Raw genomic sequence first — 22,107 nt, 5'->3', positions numbered from 1 at the left:
ATGATCTTATAGGGATTCATACAAGGGCTTTATATGGCTGCCTTCTGTGAAATAAGGTATTTACCTTTGAACAAAAATTTTCAAGTAACAGGAATGTTTTCCCATATAGAATGCAAAGGATAAGAAAGACATTTTCACCTCTTTTTCATCTGCCCAAGACAGAGTGAATCTGACATGCCAAGTTTAGAGAAAAGATAGTAAGTATGGTGTATCATTTTGCTGAGTTTTATAATCACACATTAGTGAACATTTCAAATGTATCTATTGGGGTGACATGACAGTTGCTCTTGTCTTATTTTCTCCAAGGACTTAGGGTTAAGGTTTTGGTCGTGATAGGATTTTAGGTTTAGTTTGATGTGAGGAGTAGGATTAGGGTTAGGGTTATATGTTTGTGGGTAGAATTCAGGTTAGGGTTAGGGTTAGGGTTAGGGTTAGGGTTAGGGTTAGGGGGTTAGCGGTATTTCGTGGGAGCAATTGTTGCTGGAGCGAATATGTCATGGAACCATCTATAGGAGGTCATGACAGATGAGTCACTATGCAATGCAATTCATTGAATTAAAGTTTGTACTGTAGCCATTTGTCCTTTTGTCACTCTGACATTCAGTTATACATGGTTGAATACGATTTGTATTTGCTGTCTTGATTAGTCATTGACCACAGTGTGGCGTAGGAATTATGTCTCAGTTCTTACCTCATTTTCACTGGTATTTTGTTTTTCTAAAACTTATAAGGGCAAAGTTGGGTCTTTATGTTTCCCTGTAAGTGTTTACTCGCTCTGTAGACTTGTAGGTTCTCAAAGTTCCAGTGTTCATCTATCTCTTTCTTCTCAGTCCCCATTATTGTTAATCTGTCTGTCTGTCGCTGTTATCTATCTGCCACTATCTATTCATATGTCTTATGTCTCCCTCTCTCTTTCTCCTTAATTTTCCTTTGGTATCTGTCTCTCACTCTATACTTATCTAAATGTATGTCTCTTTGTTCTGTATTTCATCTGAAGTTCTCTCCCCCCCCCCTTTATTCTCTCTCTTTCTGGTATCAATATATTTACTTACGTATGTCATTCCTTTCTCTTTCTCCTTTCATTCCCTATCACTTTTTCTGTGGTATATATTTGTCACTATTTCAATACAATATGTTTTAATATCTCTCTCTATCTGTTCTGTCTCTCTCCTTTATTATCTCTCTTTCTGGTATCAATATATTTACTTATGTATCTCATTTCTCTCTCTTTCTCCTCTCATTCCCTATCACTTTTTCTGTGGTATATAGGCCTATCTGTCACTATTTCAAAACAATGTGTTTATATATATATATCTCTCTGTTCTGTCTCTCCCCTTTATTCTCTCTCTTTCTGGTATCAATATATTTACTTCTGTCTCTCATTTCTCTCTCTTCCTTCTTTATTCCCTATCGCTTTTTCCGTGGTATATATTTGTCACTATTTCAATACAATGTGTTTATATATCTCTCTACCTCTCTGTTCTGCCTCTCCCCTTTAGTCTCCCTTTTAATCTCTTTATATATCTGTCACTATTTATTTATATATCTCTTTATATATGTCTCGCTATTCTAGTCTCTCTTCCTCCCCTCTATCTTTCTATCATCACTGCCCCATGCCCTGTTTGGTAGTGACATTTATTGCGACAATTGCCCCTGGCAGCCACATAGCTGGAGAGAACAACAACATAATGTGGCTTAGTTTTAAAGGGGAAGGTATGCCGTGGACAGATGTGCGTTCTACAAAATATACAGGGGAGCGGAGATAGCAGATCAGTAGTATCATTAGAGTAATGAGACAAATATGAGACCAAATTTTGTACCGTTTCAAAGGTGGCAAGTCTTGGAACTGTAAATATGAAGCATTTTGATAGTCTATGAAATTGACCCCAACACTCCCCCCCCCCCTCCAAAAAAAACACAAAACAAAACACAAAACCACAAACAAACAAACAAAACAAAACAAAACAAAACAAAACACACATTTTTGAGTGAGGATGAATCCCAAAGTGCTACAATGAGTTGATATTTTTGCATGAACAGGACGCTACACCACCACTATCACTACTACCACACAAAAGCCTTGCAAGAATGGTTCTAACCTTTAAAAGGACAAGTCCACCTTCATAGACATGTGGATTGAGTGAATGCAGCAATTATTAGCAAAACACATCAATGAGAGTTTGAGGAAAATTGGGCAATCCGTTCAACAGTTATGAATTTTTGAAGTTTCTGCTCAGTCACTGCTGGATGAGAAGACTACTACAGCTTGTGATGTCACATGTACACAATGATATAAACAAAGTATATAGAAAAATCAACATATTTTCGCTTTTCTTGCATGATAAAGAATACCTGACTTGCCACTTTCAGAAAATGGGGGGAATAATATTACCTTTAACAAGTTGAGAAAACAAGTAACAAGTTGAGAAAATTGGTACTTTTTTCAAAAGATTTTTTTTTTGAAATTCTCTTTATATTTTCCTTATATCCTGCTTTGCATGTGATATCATACACTGTAGTAGTCTTCTCATCTAGCAGTGACTGAGCAGAAACTTTAAAATTCATAACCTTTGAATGGATTGTCCGATTTTCCCAAATTTTCACTGATGTGTTCTACTAGTATTGCTGCGTTCACGCAATCCACATGTATATTGAGGTGAACTTGTCCTTTAAAGGGACTGTACAGTACTGGTTGAGGTAGGGATTCATGTTTTGAACATTCCTAATTGAGATAATGAAATACCTCTTATGAAATATGAAAGAGCATGTAATTTTAAGAAGGATTCAACGTTTATTTGATGAAAATTGGTTTTCAAATGGCTGAGATATCCAAAAGAGTGCTAATAATAAAAGGCGACATGCCCCAACTTTATTAGGATCTCTTTGTTTCACCTTGTTTTTGGATATCTCACCCATTTCAAAACCGATTTTCATCGAATAAACTTTTGATACCCCTTAGAAGTGCATGCTCTTTGACATCTCCTAGAGTGGTTTCTGAATATCTCGCAAAATGTTAAAAGCTAAATCTACACCTCGACCAGAACTGTACACACCCTTTAACCCTTTGAAGACTTGTCCCCTATGTACACTGTACTTAGGCAGGTGTCTATGGGAGACTTGTGTGACAGCAAACTCAGCTAGTCCTCAAAGGGTTAAGTGAAATCCCAGAGATTGGCACAGCTTGACTGGTAGAGATGGGATGGGGGTGGAGGTCTAATAGGGCTGTCATGCTTGCTTGAAGACGGAATTCATCACAATACGAGGACCGGGTGTACGTGCGTACATGCATCCATCTACCTCGGCACACTATCTCAACCATGGCATCTGCATAAAGATACAACCAACTGAGTTTTAGTTTGGCTTATTGTGGCATCATTGTTTGTATCATGAAAAAAAACCCAACAACAACATGATATTACCATAATCCTCAATTCTAAAGAAAACGTTAAATATAAGGAAGGATTTTTTAAATTGATTTTTAGATGTTTCCACATGTACTCTTTGGAATTGTCTAAATGCACCTACCATGGTATTCATATAACTTGTAACAATAGGCCAGTTTATAAAGTCTCAGATTTGTCTGACATGATTCTATTTTGAACATTGCTATTCTGCTTTATTCTATTTTCTTCTTTTTTTGCTTTTTCGTTTTGACATATGAAATATTCATATGAAATTCTTGCCACACTTGAAATTATCTAAATGTTACTGTGCTTTATTCACAGATTGGCATACATCCTTGAGTGCTTTTTTTTTGCGAATTGGTACAGATGTCTAGAAACTAATTGTAATTGAATGAAGGATTACCTAATCCTGCAACCCTATTATGCCACCATTACCTTCCTGATGGATTAAGGCACTTTGCTACGCCCAAGTGAGTTTACAAGCTACTAAAACTATGGAATCAAGTTTGGATGGATTACTGAATGGAAATAATACAGGTCCATGTTTCAATAGCCTTTATAGCAAGTTAAAGGGATGGAATGGTTTTGGTTAAGATGGGGGATTCAGATTTTTACTTTCTACAAGATAATCAGAAACCACCATTGAAATATGAAAGAGCATACACTTCTAAGAGGAATTGAAAGTTTGTTTGATGAAAATCAGTTTTGAGATATCTGAAAACAAAGCAATACAAAAGGGTCCAAATAAAAGGTGGGTCCCACCTTTTATTAAGACTCCTTTGTTTTTTGGATATCCAAGCCATTTCAAAACCAATCTTCATGGAATAAACTTTGAATTCCTCTTTGAATTGTATGCTTTTTTTTCTCATTATCTCACAAAAAAAAAGGTTGGAAATCTGAAGCCCCTATCTCAACCAAAATGATACCATCCCTTTAAGCTATGTACCTGGACTTGTAAAGGGTTAATCTTACAAGTGAAAAATAAGTCTTTTTAATATCATTGATTTGATGCAGGGTATCAGGCCTGATTCCTGTAAGCAGTAAGGTTTGTTAGTAGACCCTACCTAAGGAAGACAGTGAGTGAAACTTTAATACCAAAGTGATGAATCAGGTTTGATCATTTAATATCAATGATGAGATCACACAAGCACTCTCCATGTCATTAGTGTCTCACTGTCTGACCATCTTTACCATGCAAGTATCAATTAGTCGATGAGACACACAGAGCAACCAATGACTATAAAGGGAAGGGGGAAACCCCTCAAATTGTCTGGGTGTGTGTTGGACCATGGACCTACAACGAAGGTCCATGGTTGGACTGAAAGCTTAGAAGTGACACATGACATGACAAGCAGATCACTCATCAGATACTCTGCCTGTTGGAGAGAAAGACATGATTGTCTAATTGATTTCTCGCTGGTCTGTATCTCAGTTGTTCCTTCCTTCTATGTAGCTCTCTTTCCAGCTTTCACTATCACTTATTTCTTCTCATGCATTCTTTCAGTCATTGTACATTCATTCTTTCATTCATTCATTTACTAATTCTGTAATGGTTTGACTTATTCATCTTTTCATCCTTTCATTCATTTATTTGTTCATTAATTCATTATCTATTCATTCATCCTGTCATTCTTTCATTCATTTCTTTCTTTCATATATTCATTCTCTCCCTTATTTATTGATTCATCAATTAATTTCTTTTTCTTGCATTCATTGATTTATTTATTCATTCATTTATATTTTCTCTCATTGATTTAATTACTCTCATTCATTCATTTATTCTCTTGTTCATTTTCTAAATGCTGTCATTGTTTTTTTTTTCTTATATTAATAAGATTTTTGTCCCATGTATAGCTACTCCTCACATTTATTCCAGTTTTCTTCCTGTGAAATTCTTTTGAAGAAAGTTCGTGTCTGTCTTTGTATTCTCCATTTCTGAAAATTTTACCAAATACTCATGAGTGAGACATTCTTTTCACAGATTACTGTCAGATATGACGTTATGCTTACTGCAAAAGGAGCTGGTTGTATAGTCCCTCCCATGATAGGACTATTCTTTCATTACCTTTTCTCCTTTATGTATTGTCTGTTTGTTTGTTTTTCCTTTAAGGACTTAATTCTGTTTTTTTTTTTTTGCAGTCCTTGTGGTAGTGATTCTGTGAAATTCTTTAAATGTCTCTCCTCTCCTTCTTCTGTTACATTCCGGATGTAACCGAAGACTTTGAAATGACACATTCCTTAACGATCGCATCAGTGATCTAATCTGCTTGGATGGCGATTGGCTGGACCATCCCCTCTTTCCTACCTTCTTTTGTCTTTTCTTGCTTTCCTCCTTTCTTTTTCTCAATGTACATGTACGTCCTTATAATGAGGGCACTTTTTACACTCTTTTTTTCTTGTGTGTGTGTGTGTGTGTGTTGAAAAATCTTAATCAGCCTCCCTGATGATTGATGCAACCATACAAATCTCTGTTGACTAGTCCCTGTTTTTTTTCTTGTCTTCATTTTAATCTTCTTCAAGGGCCCCTTTTATTCTTTTTTTCAGTACGTATAAATCTCACTTGGGTGGTAGAAATAGAGGTGTAATCTGTTCAGTCCTTTCATTCCCGACTTCTCCCGACTCTTGCCAATTAACAGAGGGACGTATAGTATTCAGAAAATAGCTATGGTTGGAAACTGCTGATGTGACGGAATTTTCTCTGTGCAATCTACAGTTCGTGTCAGACTACATGTATGTTGCTGAGTATTGACGATAGACAACTCTGTCAGTGTGGATATTGCTGACTATCTACCGGTGTTTTGGAGCATGAAATATTAATATCACAGGTAATGTGTGTTCCTGTTGCCAGTATGCTTTTTAACTCTTTATGTGCCATGGTAGAAACCCCCTGTGTGCCACGTTATTCTGAGACACGAAGGTATAGCTATGATTTGAGAAAGAATTCTGTTTTTCCAATTTGTATAACTTCTACAAATTTCTGTTAAGCTGGACATAATAGTGAGCAAAGTTAAAGAGGAATGCCAAACTTTGCTTCCATATACAATGTATGACAATTCTATTTTCAATTTTTCTTTTGAATTACCAGTTGCTACATTACTGTAAAGGCCTGACTTTTGCTCATAAAATAGTGACAGAAACTTAGAATGTACACGCAAATTTAGTTTGGAACACCGCTTGATAGTCAATCACCACATAGAATGCAAGCCGTATGTGAGAGGAACAAAAGCGTGAGAAACGCTTTGATTGTACCGCGGGATTAGCGATTTATCGATCGGTTTTGGCGGCTTTGTTTGTTGAGCAGAATATGCGAAGTTGGCACGCCGTCAACTGAGTCGGACGTGCGAACATGGCACATAAAGAGTTAATAGAGTGTATGAAGGATTTTCATAAGTTGTTGGGTTTTCTTCTGGCTCCTTTCGAGCTACATCAATTCTCTTACCAGTGACTTCACACAACCCAACCACTTATGCCCCAGATCCTGATGAAGGCCATGACAGGCCCAAAGCGTGATTACAGGGAAAAGTAAAGAGCAACGTCGTCCTCAAACTTGATTTCTTCCCATGTATGTATATGCTTCACATTGAGACACTGCGTACGTTTCGGTCAGGATTGATCTCTCACATGGTATATACATTTGACTATATAATATATTTTATGTTGAACATAGTATTCCTATATGTGCAAAATTTTTACAGGCTGTCATTGATTTAATCTCGTCTCTCTCCTCTGTCTTCCTCCTTCTCCCATCTTCTTCCTCTCCGCCTCGAATAATTGACAGGCCCACGACACTCTGGAGGATACCGAGCTGAAACCTCATCGCATGGATAGCCTCGGACTGGCCGGAGACGTGATGGCCGAACTGACCCTCGTTCTGGGCTGCAACGATGAGGCGGCGGAACTCGCCGGCATCCTCCAAGACCTGAATTTCATCGTAAGAAAGAATAGACTTCCTTGGTTTGAATGCATGAAGAGTTTCATCGCAAAATGAGTTAACTCTATTCTTGTCAATTTCAGTTCAATTCAATTCAATTCAATAATGGTTTTATTTCAATTTGAGATAGTCGCAATTATGCCTGCTAAAAAACAAAGAAAATATGTCATCATAACTTCGAGGATATTCCTTTTGTTATAAATGCAACCAGTGGGATATCATTGAAGAGGATTTTTATTTGCACTTTCTGATGATGGACCTTCTTTGAAATACCAGTATTTAGAAATGGTGCTTAAGCCTTGTGTGATCAAAAACTTTAATTTGTATCTTTATGTGTCATTGCACAGTTTAAATAATGCTTTGTGAAGCTCACCTTACTTAATCATACTCTAATAAATGGGCCTGCTAGTTTTCTCTCTGTCAAAATAGGATGACATCCAAATTTGGTATGTTTGAGCTTAGCAATCATCCTGCGATAAAACATTGTGCTGTTAGTAGTATTGTGAGTTTTTACTGCTGTAATTTGCATGCATAGTTTGCAAGGCAGTCTTTTGCAGGCAGCTATGGCTAGTGCAACTGATTGACAAATTGCCCTACATCAATGTAAATATGGCTATTATGTAACAATATTAGTCTGAATAGCTAGCTGTCATATTTTGGCATGATGTCTTGAGAAGGAATTCAAATCCAATTTGAATTCATGAGACAAACATTGCAATCTTCTTCCCCGTGAGCATTCTCAATGCATAAATGTCATAGCAAACTTCATGCTGAATTAAGAAAATTTCAGTAGTTTTGGCAATGCTTTGGGTGTCTGTTTGAAAGTTGCTCTGCAACTTTTGCTGAAATGTTACAAAATTTCTAATGTCACAATTTTCAACTGACAGTGTTAATGGTCCATATGTGTACCGGTACTGGGTACATTTTGAACAGTTGATCATCATTAGGATTTTCTCTTTTGTAACTCAATGTAACTCAAAATATTCTGGTTTGGAAAGAGTTCATTCCTTTTCCTCCACTCCATGTTTGATAAACCAGGCCTGGATAAACCCATTTCTACATTTTCCTTTCGGTATTTGTTTATCAACTCCATCAACACGAATGCTTTTCACCCCCTTACCCTTTTAATCAACACTCTACTCTGCACCTGCTTGCATCATTTGCCAGTCAAACAATGCAAGTCATGGTTCAAATATGTATGAAATGTCAGAACGATATTCACATATGGAGGAAAGACTAACCCGGTGGACATAAGCAAATAAACGAGAAAAATCATTATGAATATGGTGATGATGATGATGATGATGGTGATGATGATGATGATGATGATGGAGATGAGATACCAGTGATGGCAAAATTATATTTGGTAGTGAGGATGTTGCCAGTGGAAACCAGCAGAGCGGGGGGTTGTGATGATGCTCATTAGGGCTCATTAGACGCCAGTTGATTGGTTCTTTATGAGGGCACACAGCATGAGCGAGATAATGACTTCTTCTGTAGAGACTCGCCTTCCTGGAAATTGAAACCCCAGCATCAAAACAAAGCTTTCCAGCTGGAGGCGGCAGCTTTGACGACAATAAAGTGTGTAGGAAAATGAATTTTCATCTCCACCCAGTCATTACTCAGAACCCACGATGACATCGCCTCGGGGAACCTGGAATCGCCGGACGTCATGGACCACCAGGAGGATTTCTTCACCCCGGACTTCATGGCTACGGGGGACGCCATCCGAATGGTGGGCATCAGGAAGTCAAAAGACGAACCTCTGGTGAGGAAATCCACAGTCTGCGCAGTGTCAGGGATGTTTTGATTATTAGCCAGCAGAAGAGGAATTTCAAGGAATGAATAAATGTAGCTTGCCATTCATGAATCTTTACAAACCCTCTGTCTAGTTTGTATGACAGAATTCTGAAATTATTTTTTCTATATATATGTAAAATAGAGACTAGTGTAGTGTTTTCTCATAATGATTAAGTACCCCCGATCTAGTTAATGTCAATGTATGGTGAAGGGCAGCTCCTGTTTTGACAAAGTCCTCGGGACCGGCAGTTTTCTTTCGTTATATCAAAATTTTTGTCATAGCCGAACAAATAAAGCATATAAAGATATATACAATGTATTTGATAATTTTGGGACCTGAAGTTTATCTTCTTTGTAATGAAATTTTGGCATTGAGAAGATGTGATTTAACTAGGAAATAAAATCATAACAGTTTACATCTTCCACAGACTGTCAGCTTCAACAACACTAGCTTAAGTTAGTGATATTAAGTACTAATATTAGTTGAAATAATTAGTGCAGTCACTTTCAATTAAAGTGTATCAGGCTTCTCCAAAAAATACAAATACTTTTGAGCCTTTGTGAAATTTGAATTTTGGGATTTCTTTGCTCGTTGAGCTTATCTCAAAATACAAATATCAAAATATAATATCATATCATACGAGACATGAAAACTCGTCACATTGAGGACGAGTTAGGTGATACGCTTGTGGTCATCAGATGACAGTCATCTGTGATCGACAAAGAAAAGAATGTGATATAGGCACCTTGAAGTTATATTGAGCGTGCATGTGAAACCGTTTCTGTAACCACTCGGCCACGGGTCATCCACGGAAATGGTAAGACAAAAAAAAAAAAAACAATGTATAGATATAACAGGGGGAAAGTGAATGCCCACTCAACCAACGTGGCCGTGTGAACATCTATTGCATTGCTAGACGGAAAAGCGGCCTTGTAACGACTGAGGTCGCTATGCCATTTCTGGCAACTTGGGAAAAATACGTCCCACAGACATAAAACCTATAATCGGCTGGTTTTCATACCTTGCCTTTAATCACAATTTTCAGTGTAATGACGTCATCAAATTACAAAACAATGACATCGTCTTGAAAGACAATTGTTCAAAGTACAACACCTCAGTCGTCATCATTACATACTATGATCGGTTTGACAAAGTCAACCTGCAAAATTTTGCTGCAGTCGAAGCAATGTGGTCTCCAACAAACAAAAAAGAGGGATATGGCGTGTGTGTGTGTCTGTGTGTGTGTATAGGTGCGTTTATATACGAACGTGATTTCTACATGGACGAATATGTAATACAAAATTGAAGAAAAAAAAGTAAAATAGCTAAGTATTTTGTTTCGTGATCTTGTGGGGTTCGAACCCGCAACCTTACGTCTCCGAGACGTCGCCTTTAGCCACTCGGCCATACGTCTCGACGAGAAAATATGGGGAACGTAAACTTATGTATGTGAAAGATACATGAGGAATCGTTTTGTCCACATTCCATTTTCATTTTCAGTTTTAAACTGCAAAATTGTCAATCTGATGAGGAGATTTCAAAGGATAAAATGCATGATTACTGCAGCTTATTGTCTCAGCTACAACATACTAAAGTTTCAGAGGAAATGAAGCAAAATCAGCTGAGATAAAGGTGCTTAAACGTTGTTAAGTCAATGCATGGTTTAAAAAAAAATCACCTCCCATAGACATAACACGTAAACTTGTCCGATTTTGTGTCTTTAATTTTAATCACAATTTAAAGTATGATGACGTCATCAAATTTCAAAACCATGACATGGACTTGAAAGGCAAATGTTCAAAGCAAAACATATCTCAATTTGGGGTAATATTAAGCTTAAACAATAGAGATACGAGCAAATGAATGTCAGAAACAGTACCTCAAAAAAATTAATTCCACTTTTTTGATTTCAGATGATGATATGATGACGTCATGAGTTTTCCTGGCAAAATCGGTACTTGAAACGTTATTTCCAATTCATATGCTTTTGTAATATGCAATAGAAATATAGGGTCAAAGGACGATTTAAAGAGCTATGGCGAAATAAACAAAGACATGTTTTTTCACTATATTTGCAGAAAGACGCGCGCGCGGAATTTCAACTTTGACGGCAGTGCATTCCTTTGTTATAGGTCAAAATCGATCGGAAATCAATGATTATTGTTACTCAAAGTATCAGAAATCCAAATCAGTCAAAAAAATTGCATTTTCATGTTAGTTACGCCCTCTGCGCGCGAAATTGCGCGGACGGACGCGCACGCGAGAAAATGTTTGAAATGCTTAAAATTGTCTGAAACTTCGAGATTTCCCATTGGGAAGTCGTTTTGAGCCTTTTAAAATTTTGACGCGCGCAAATGCGCGCGTAATGATGACCTGGGTAACTAGCGTTAAAATGTAAGATAGAGCGTGACCTGAACTTTTATGTCCAACGAAAATGATACAGAAATGATATCTAGTTATGAAGTTATGATCGATCATGTGACAAGGTCCGAAAATCACAAAATGGCGCCTAGATGACGTCATAGATATGTTACTGTCATGAAAACCTTATTGTGGCTACATATTGTTATGAGACATGTTGACTGAAAATGTCATGTTATTCCGTAATGTCATTGTTGAGATATTGACGACACAAAATGTGGCAGAAAGAAAGAAGAATAAAAAAAAAGAGAAATTTTGACAATCACAATAGGTGATACGCTGATAGCGTATCACCTAAATATACAATATCAAAATACACATGTGGGAGATTTCTTCCAGAGACAGACCAACTTGTTTCACAGAGCTGTGAGCCTTAATGAATTATTAAAACAGTGATGCTGTACAATGCAATTTCTCATCTTTGTCGATCTTGTAATCCAGGGTGTCACGTTTAAAGTGGAGGACGGAGAGATTGTGGTAGCAAGGATAATCCACGGGAGCGTCATTGACAAACAAGGTAATGAAATGATGATGCAAAGTAATTATGGTAACTCTTTATGTGACATGATGAAGCACCTGACTCAGACAACAGCTTGCCAGTTTTGCATATTTTGCCCAAGCGCACAAACTAATTGATGAATTGTGATATGTCACAGTACCTTGAAAGGGTCACATGCGATTCCATTCCTCACACATGCAGTGTATGGTGACTGCCTAGTGTTGTTCCAAGGGGGTTTTTCAAGTATATTCTACTAAATATTCTGTTTGGGTTGGGTCTTCAAAAACTCATGCCTCCCACACCTGTTCATGAAAGTGCATGGTGTATGTGTAATCATGACCATGAATACAATTTTTTAGTCTGTCTTAGGGTGATGTTTTGAATACTTGCCATTTGCAAGAAAAATAGCTATAGTTTTGGCACAAGTAACAGCAAAGATCGCAATTTTCTCAACAGCTTTTGCTCTACTGCATTTCTAGCACAAGCACTTCTGTGCAAAGCTACTTTTCTTTTAGAGACAGACTGTTTTCTGTCTTGGAAAAGTGCTCAGGCATTGCAGTCTCAGGATAAGATGGCACACAGGGGGCGTACACAGTGGCTCACAAAGTGTTCAGAGAAAAGGTCAATCCGTGTTTACAAGTCTGTTTTAGCACACAGGAGTTCTTCCAGTATGTGGTACATTATTTACGACATTGACAATGATACTACCTTTATACAGTATACAAATATTGACTGCTCATGAGGATGATGGTGGAAATTATCATTCCCGAGGTGCTTTTCATACCGACCCTTCTATCATCCCGAGGCGTTAGCCGAGGGGTGATGGAAGGGTCGGTATGAAAAGCACCGAGGGAGTGATAATTTCCACCACCATCCGAATACAGAGCAGTTAATATTTGTTTTATATACCTCATCGTTTAAGACTTAATCAAGATCTAGGGCTAGGCAAATAAGAAGTAAATTCTAACTGTTAGGCCTAAACGTTAGCCCTAAAATCAGGCCACAGCCTGCGCTTGCTTGCATGGTTTTCGTGCATTTCGTACTACCCAGTACGCACGGTACATTGTACTCACTCACAGTCACACGGCCTTCGGCGAGCTCCTGTATAAAATCTTGGCAGAAGATTGCAGTATACATCCAGTTTCCCGTCGCTCGTGTTTTTAATTCGATATTTTCAACATGCTGAGATTTGTCTCTGCTTCGGGATCCTAAGAAATTATAATTGCAAAGTGTACGATCTTTGATCCAGCTCACTTCAAATCACGGAGGAGCGCTCGATCGCCATGCCACGTTGAAACATGCCTGCTGTGCGCTGGTGCGATGATTTTGTATGTGTTTATACGATGCGCGTAGTGAACGTCCTTGGGTGGAGGGGTTGCGGACACCGCGCGCGAAGTCTAGTGTATATTATTTGTGTACAAAAGTCGCGGAGGGTTTACGAATTCTATCACGAGGGTTTTGCCTTTCTATCACGAGGGGTTTGCCTTTCTATCACGAGGGTTTTGCCTTTCTATCACTTACATGAAAACCCTAAGGCAAGATAGACGGGACTACACCTTGTCACGTGATATACTTTTGACCAATCAGTGATACGAATCTCACTTATGAGGTATATAAATACATTATAGTTACCCAGCTTTGCCTAGTCAGTGGCAGCAGTGCAGCAGTGGGTTTTTTTTGTTTTTTTGTTTTTTGCATTCAAACCTGTATCATTATTTATTTCCCCTGTCATCATACAGTAGGCCTACCCATATTGAATGAAGACACTGTAGGAAAATCTCCCTGTACAAACACTGACACACTGAGCAAGAGTCAAACTTGACATCTCTTTAAAAAATCAGATCTGCCAACTAAAATGCTTTAACAATTAAATTTTCTCCAATATTAAGAAAATATGTATATTTTTAGATTAAAATATGTCTTCTTTTGTAGAGGTTTGACGTAATATGTGTAGTATGTGCAATAGTTTCAATTTTAAACCAGAATATGATCTTTGCCTTAACGGTACTTATTCATTTATTTTTTTATTAGAGTGCATCAGTATGTTTTTGTTTGTGTGTGTGGGTGTTTTTTGTTTTTTGTTTTTTCAATCTGCAGAGATTGGCAAACCTGTTTTAGGTATCAGTGCTGGTCAAAAAAAAAAAGACAACAACTGTAGAACAGCTTTTGATTTTATTATTTTTATTTGTATGTCTTTGCAACGCCTAAAGGATTGTTACACGTAGGAGACATTATCCAGGAGGTCAATGATCACGACGTCACCAACGATCCAGATGCGCTGCGAAGACACATCAAAAACGCTGACGGCCGGGTCACCCTAAAAATTCGTCCCAGCTACCAAGACTGTATAGTATTACCTCCAGTAAGTTTGAGAGAGAGAGTGTGTTGCCAATTTAACAAGATGATCCTTTTTATTGTCGCAAAATTCCTCCAGGATTTGATCAGTTATTATTATTATTATTATTATTTTATTTGGCTTTCAATCACAAAAAAAAAAAAAGTTAAAAGAAAAATTGTTCACTATCGCCTGAAAATAGTATCTACTTTTTGCAAATTTGTACCCAAATCCCACTGCAGTTTATCTTAAGATTGATATTACAACCAGACCTGATTCCTGTCAGCTTTTATTGCCAAAATACTTCTTTTGTGCAATCTTGCACCTGTAAATTAACCAACCAGTTATTTATTCCTCATCAACTCATGGATGCATCTAGAATCATCAGTTCTTGTGTGTGTAACATTATTTTTTGTCTTTTTTTTATTAATGGCAGATTTATGTTCGGGCCTTCTTTGACTACAACCCTTCCAAAGACACCTTGCTGCCATGCCAGGAAGTAGGCCTCCCCTTTAAGAGGGGAGACATCCTCTGTGTGGTTGAGAGGGACGACATGGATTGGTATCAGGTAATATTGGGTTGGAGGAGAAAAGCTTGGTAAAAGATTTACATGGGGGGCTCAAAAAATGTGGGATAAAAGAGATAATGATTGGCTCGTAATGAGTTTGATATGATAAAAGCTTTCCCTAAACATGTCTGATGCAGTCACAATGTAAACGTTGATGGCAACGCAGGCAACAATTTATTTATGATATAAAGTGTTTGAATTGGTTGGTGTGATCGCAATTAAGTGTGTAAAGTCTGATTTAATTTTATTTGATGTATAAAACAAATCAAGGACAGTCTTTATTTGGGGCAACATTGACTTTATTGCATCTTTGGATCTCAACAGTGCCCTAAAAATCAGTCCATATTTGTGCTATGACAGTCTTCACAAAGTCTTTCATGTGCATTTACTGTATGATTTTCTCTTTTCCACGTATTTTGTCATTTCTGTGTTTATGTTTTAATATATCCTTTGATATATATGGGGGAGGGGTATTGAGACATTGCCAAACAAGATGTGTGTATACTAATCTCCGGACTCTACCTGTGTGTGTATGTGTCAAATTTGATTTTCTGTTTGGTTCCAGGCCTACGTGGTTGGTAGAGAAGGGAGGTCTGGCCTAATCCCAAGCCAGGAACTAGAGGAGAGGAGAAGAGCATTTGTCCCTGCTGAAAATATCTACACAAGTGAACTGGGTAAGTGTTGGACATTGGTGGTGATTAATCCAGCGTGTGTCAGAACATGCTTTTTAACCCATTCACTATGGGAACCTGGTGGCTCGTGTATTAAGTCTATGGGGATTTCAGGATTCAGTATGGAACGGGTTAATTAGGGTATGTTTCCTGCGTGTGAGTTTGTTTGCCCTCACTGCACTGGCTTGATATTTCTGTTCTTTATGTGATGTGACTCTTTAAACCGAAAAGGTTATTACATGGAAGAAATTTTGCCAAGATGAGATGAATCTGCAGTTACAATCGTAAGTCACGAGGTGAAGAATTGTCAAAGGTTTCAAACTCAAAATATGAAGGAAAAGCAATATGTCATTTCAAAATACATTTGCAGGTCTTCATTATTTTGTCATGATGCATTTTTTTTTCTTTAAATCATGCAGTATGATTCTCTGTCTTCCACTAGATGCCTGCATCCACAGGCATTATGTTTTACCTACATTTTCCTTCTCAACACTTTTGTATCCAGTATGAATGAGCACCTACATTGTGTAGTAGTTCATTGAACTTGGGCTTAGTCAATGGCAGGGCCCTCTGGAAAAACAGTACTTAGACTGAAGATGCTACGTGTAGTAAATAAGACCTTGTCATCCATGTATTCATCTGTTACCATGGTGATTGTCCACAAAGTTGCCTGTGGACTGATGAGGTCCAAGAAGAAGATGAACACCCAGTAGTGCTTGGGCATCTTCTGTGGTAGGGCCCTCTGATTAAAACAGTGCTTTACCGTTGAAGATGCTACCTTGGGTATTGTATACCGTAAGGCCGTAATCACTCATGATTTCTTCCATTTCCATGGTGACCATGCAGTTGCCTGTGGATTGATGCGATCCAAGAAGAAGACAAATACGTACATGTAATGCTGGAGCACTGTCAGTGGCTGGGCCCTCTGATAAAACAGTGTTTTACCGCATGACTGAAGATGTTACCCTAGGTAAATATATGAGACCATAATCATTCATGATTTCATCCGTTTCCATGGTGACCATGCAGTTGCCTGCGGCCTGATGCGGTCCAAGAAGAAGAAGCGGCAGAAGTACGAGACGAGGAAGAACCACCAGTTTGACCGCTCGGACATCGTCATCTACGAGGAGGTGCAGGAGATGCCCCCGTTCCAGCGAAAGACCATCATCCTCCTCGGGGCCCAGGGGGTCGGCCGGCGTACCCTCAAAAATCGACTCATCGAGTTTGAGCCCTCAAGATTCGGAGTGCCTGTAGCCAGTGAGTCTACCAGTCTGCCAGCTGCTGAAATCACTGATTTCAGAAAATAATCAGGAAAATATTTGGTAGTATGGTGCAATATTGTGCCATCTCAGAATATTAAAGGCAAAGTTGCACTTTCTGGCTTGTGTTGTAGCACAGTATCAAATCATGTGTGACTTAATTGATGGTCATATTCCTCCATGGAGACAAAAGTAGTAGGTGTTGTTAATGTCAAATTTATATAAAGTCTGCTTGAAAAAACATTTAAACATGAAACTTAAACTATTGACATATCTAAACCAAAGATTTTTTTCCTTATAGTATTATGTTGGTATCAACATACCTCATATCCATTTCCTGAGTTAATTCCAATAGATTGGCAATTGTCTTTTGAGCATATGACTCAGCAGATATTTTGTAGTTTGGAAAGTGATAGATTTGAAACTTATTCAGTGAAAATACTTTAGTATGGTTATTTTTGCCAAGTAATATTTCCTTTTAAAAAGTATAATACAGAGAAAAGCTCTACTATTTCTAGATGTTTGCTATTTTCATTCACTGTAAATGATGGCATTGATGTTCGACATCTTGTCTTGCCGCAGGCACCTCGCGGCTTCCACGGGAGGGGGAGATCAATGGGCTAACGTACAACTTCACCCTCCGCAGCGAGATGGAGAGTGACATCCTCAACCACAAGTACCTAGAGTATGGGGAGTTTGCCAACAACCTCTATGGCACGACCTTTGACTCCATCCAGGAGGTCAACAGGAAAGGTCAAATGTGTGTGCTCGACGTCAATCCTCAGGTGAGCGGGTCGAGGGTTTCTCCTAACTTCTCGGTTCTCTGGTAGGTGGGATCAGAATAAATACTCAGTATAAGTTAAAGGAAGCCTAAACTCAGGTATAAATGTTGATTGAGTGAAAGCAGCAGTATTGATAGTACACATCAGTGAAGATTGAGAAAAATTGGACAATCTATTCAAAAGGTATGAATTTTAACCCGTTGACGGACTGATTTTGCTTCAACACGTACAACTGTATTTCCCATAGACACCTGCCCGAGTATACTCGGGACTCGTCCTCAACGGGTTAAAGTTTTGATGTCATTATTGCTGGATAAGAAGACTATTACAGTTTATGGTGTCATGTATGGACATCAATAGAAAGAAAATATTAGGAGAATTCCACAAAATTTCATTTTTCATCAAAAGTACACACACTCCATTGACTTGTTACATGCGATGTATTTGTAAAGGGCAATATTATTCCTCCTGCTTTCTGAAAGAGGTAAGTCAAATGCTCTCTCATTGTGCCAGAAAAGGGAAAATATATTGCAATTTCTTGGTATTTTGTTTATAGTCTCGTCCATACGTGACGTTCTGAACTGTAGCAGTCTTCTTATGCAGTGAAAATGGCACCATAACTTTTGAATTCATAACACTGTGAATGCGAGATGGGTGAGGTTGACTGTATGTGATTTTCATTGCACAGATGTCAAGCCCCTCTTTGAAATGAAGATTTGATCTATCGTTGAAAGGAGTTTTAATCTCAATCACGATACCATTGAGCAAGTTGCTTTTCAGTGATCTATAAGAGAATTATGGCTAAATTGCCTTTGTTTGCACTGGATACCACAATATTCTAGAATGTTTGAATGTTGAAGTTTTATGCCTTCATGATTCTTGTATCTTTTGTCTTGCTTTTTCTCACTCTCGGCAGTCATTAAAATTGCTCAGGAATTCAGAATTCTTGCCGTTCGTAGTCTTTGTAGCGTCTCCTGACCTGGAGACCCTGAGGTTGCTCCATGAGGCGGCTGCAGCACAGTCTGACAAGCAGGTTTTAGTAAGTGGACTCCCATTAGTGATATATGTAGCATTCCTGGCCTTTGGTTGGAAGAAATTTCATTACTTTCTGCCTGATTTTGTCTGGACACGATACCAGATTACTAAATGCCAAACTTTAGATTGAATTTGTTTACATATTGCACTGTGAGAAGGCAAACTATTCGAGATGTATGCATTTTTCCTCTAATTGGGTTATGGGCATAAGATTCAACTATTCAAAGGTCAGATTTGCATTGTAACCAGCTTTCAAATTGTTAGATTTTGTCAGAGTACCATATTTTAATCATTTGTAGACCATTTAAGTAGAAATAAAGCGCTTATTCTCATCTTTGAACCTAGAATGATTTTATTCTTGCTTCTAAACTTTCCTTATCCCACCCCTTTTTTATTGTGATCCTTGCAAAAGAAGCACTGCCACAACCAAACCTTTTCGTTTCTGATTGGTCACCCCCGGCAGGATGCAGACTTGCAAAAGACGGTGGAGGAGAGCGCCCGCATCGAGCGCCTCTACAGCCACTTCTTCGACTTCACCATCATCAACAGCAACCTGAACGAGTCGTGCCTGCTGCTCTGCGAAGCCCTTGACGCTCTCGAGCACAAACGACAGTGGGTGCCCATCGACTGGGTCTACGACTCGCCCTGACACCCGCGACTAGCGGATGGTGTGCACCGCACTCGAACTCGACAAGATAAAGTCATTTTAATAGTACCAAATAGTTTGGCCCAAGCAATTCCAGATGGGGGCTCTGAGATGTCAAAATTGTGAGTTCTCACGGAGGAGTTGATGTGGAACTGCCCCCAGCAGGTGTACTCCGGGATGTCTTGCGCCCTCATGCCAAATTGTAGAGTTGGCCCAACTCTGGATACGAAGCACTCAGACTTTACCAACGGGTACATTGGCGTCCTTCATCTGAACCTCGCCAGAACCGTGCCCCCCTCTAGATAGTAAAGCTAGATTAAAGGAAAGGGGGGGGGGGGGGGAGACATGGTTTCCGGTACACTGTTTATACAGTTACCATAACATTATTAAAGGTGTCCATTCTTTTCTCATTAGGATTAATACTCCTGTAGTCTGTTGGCTATGGCCCTTGATTTGCCCCTTGATATATATTGTTTGTCAGGTCTGATGTGCCAACCTTGGTTCTGTGCCTTTTAAAGGGTGTGGTGATACCGCGACTGCTCCTTTTCTTTCTTTACTGATGGGTATTATTTCCTCTAAATATCGGCATTTTGTCATCAAAGACAAATTCTGAATGGTTGTGTCTTGCCATGAAAGTTGGCACTCCCTTGTCTAGTGGAACATACAGGATCCTACAGATATGGCTGTTTATCTGATGAATTGTGCGACAGATGCGTCAACGAGCTGCTCTTGAGTATATGTGCGTATTTTGTCCTGTCTGTGCTGTAAATTTGTTTTGTATGTAACCAGAAAGGGAAAGGAGTGCATGCACTTATTGTAGCCAATCTTTATGCAAAGGATATGCAGTTACCACAGTGAAACATTTACACAATAGTGCTATATCCAGAGCATACATTATTCCTTTCAAGCTACTGTGCTCAAGCATTCTAGTCTGTTGATACTAATGCCCAAAGTGATCTCACTGCAAGAGATGACTGCAACGTGCCAAATCAAGTAATCTCAAATTTACTTTCTTTGTCTGCAAACGAGAATGATGCATGATAGGATTGCAGAAGTGGTTTTTACTTGTGTATGGCAGCTTGTGTGTGTGGGATCTACACTTTTAGAGATCATAAAACGTCTAATGTGTGATGCTGTGGTTTGACACTGCAGTTAAGTCATTTTAGAAGTAGAAGGATATAAATGTGTATTGAATTTTGTGGAGACCTAACAATGCCCTTCTGCCCCTCACTGAATAAACCTCATAGATATGCAAATCCTCCTCATGATGCAAGCTACTTAACCCCCCTAAAAGGCCAAATTGTGCATTATCTTGTGTGTAAACCTGTTTGTGTGTTCAATACTTTGTTCGATTGTTTGTTTAACCTTTTTTTTTCGAAGCAAAGAATTTGTTATCTTATTTTGAGAGCTTAGAAGAAAGCCATTGATTTTGCTCAATCAGGAGATTTAATTATCAGAATTGTATTATTTTACCGCAAGCCTCAGTTCACTTCTATAAACGTAAACTGCAGACACGAAGATGCATAGGTGAGACTACAACTGTACATCTCCATTGCATTGAGGGCGCCAGCAGAATGTTTGCTGAAGGATGTGTATGTTTGTCATTAAAAGGAGCTGAAGAATAGATTTTGAATTTCACTTCTTGTGTAAGCATATTGTTAATCCTGTACTTTATCTCTTGTGTGTGTTTTGATGAGTTCGAGAAATTCCATGTTGAAACGTGGAGTACATTGTAGCTGATACCATATCATAACTTGATATGATACAGCCCGTTAAAGCTGCATTAAGATTTTATTTTCATGGATGAAGTTGAACTTGCCATTAGGTGATAGACAATAGATCCTATGAAATGAAGATTTATGGGCATTTTGTGGAATATTTTTGTCTTTTGCCAGCCAGTTCATGCTGCTGTTTTCATACATATAATGCATGATCTTGAGATGGATGCATACTGTTATAACAGTAATTTTTATATGAGCAAAGCAGAAGAACAATCAAACTGAGGAACAATCAAAACCTTTTGCAAAAATTGAATTCTTTTCTTATTTACATTTGCTCTGTTGACTTTAACTTCATTTTGTTCAGATTGTGGGTGAAGTAAGTGAATGTAATTTGCCGATGCACTTTATCAAGTTTTACAGTTTTATGCAGTCTCAAATACATTGCACTGGCATTGTTAGCCAAGACTTATTCAAATTTCTCAGAATGAACCATGATATGAAATTAAGGAGGGAGTTTGGTGAGAGGGTTATATCATTATGTATTGAGTACGTAAAACTGCACATGAAGGTATCAAAAACTCTTGCAAGTTGTATAATTGCTTCTTTCTTTCTTTTTTTGATTTAGTGTCTTTGTGTCAGAACACTGAAATTTGCTGCTATATTCCCACACTGAAAGTTTTTGGGAATGAAATTTGTATTTCAATTTGCAGTTTTGAAAAGATTATTGCTTTTGATTCAGTGACCAAAGAAAAAATGGGGGGGGGGGGAGGATGAGGAATAATAGTTTATTCTACTTAGTGTGTGTTCGCTTGAATAGTGTTGTGTAAAAGATGTTATTATTTTTGTTATGTCTGTATATTAGATACCTTTGTGCAATAGCATTGTATTTGTCTCATCAAACATCTCTCTATGCATTTTTGTAACATATACAAATTGTATTTACATGTACATTGCATGGAGGGGGTAGGTACTTAGTAGAGGTTCTTATAAAGTCACCACATTGCTTTTATTCACTGAGCTTTACAAAGACACAA

The 22,107-nt window shown here is 38.3% G+C and overlaps 1 protein-coding gene across 1 annotated transcript in view; it reads left to right on the top strand.

The window, feature by feature from the left end:
• LOC139726148 (protein PALS2-like) overlaps positions 1 to 19,591 on the top strand; it is a 42,162-nt gene extending 22,571 nt beyond the window's left edge. The window contains exons 3-12 of the mRNA XM_071637227.1: positions 7,183 to 7,335; positions 8,951 to 9,103; positions 11,999 to 12,074; positions 14,267 to 14,418; positions 14,828 to 14,959; positions 15,525 to 15,633; positions 16,660 to 16,887; positions 17,472 to 17,674; positions 18,588 to 18,710; positions 19,170 to 19,591. Of these exons, the coding sequence (XP_071493328.1) occupies positions 7,183 to 7,335; positions 8,951 to 9,103; positions 11,999 to 12,074; positions 14,267 to 14,418; positions 14,828 to 14,959; positions 15,525 to 15,633; positions 16,660 to 16,887; positions 17,472 to 17,674; positions 18,588 to 18,710; positions 19,170 to 19,355 (1,515 nt within the window). The 3' untranslated portion in view covers positions 19,356 to 19,591. The remainder of the gene's footprint in view (positions 1 to 7,182; positions 7,336 to 8,950; positions 9,104 to 11,998; positions 12,075 to 14,266; positions 14,419 to 14,827; positions 14,960 to 15,524; positions 15,634 to 16,659; positions 16,888 to 17,471; positions 17,675 to 18,587; positions 18,711 to 19,169) is intronic.
• The last annotated feature ends 2,516 nt before the right edge of the window (positions 19,592 to 22,107 follow it).

Source organism: Diadema antillarum, unplaced genomic scaffold (genome assembly GCF_040938485.1).
Source record: "Diadema antillarum isolate AM-2024a unplaced genomic scaffold, OU_Dant_1.0 seq00000079_RagTag, whole genome shotgun sequence".
NCBI classification, from domain to species: domain Eukaryota; kingdom Metazoa; phylum Echinodermata; class Echinoidea; order Diadematoida; family Diadematidae; genus Diadema; species Diadema antillarum.
This window is presented reverse-complemented; position numbering and strand designations above follow the sequence as displayed.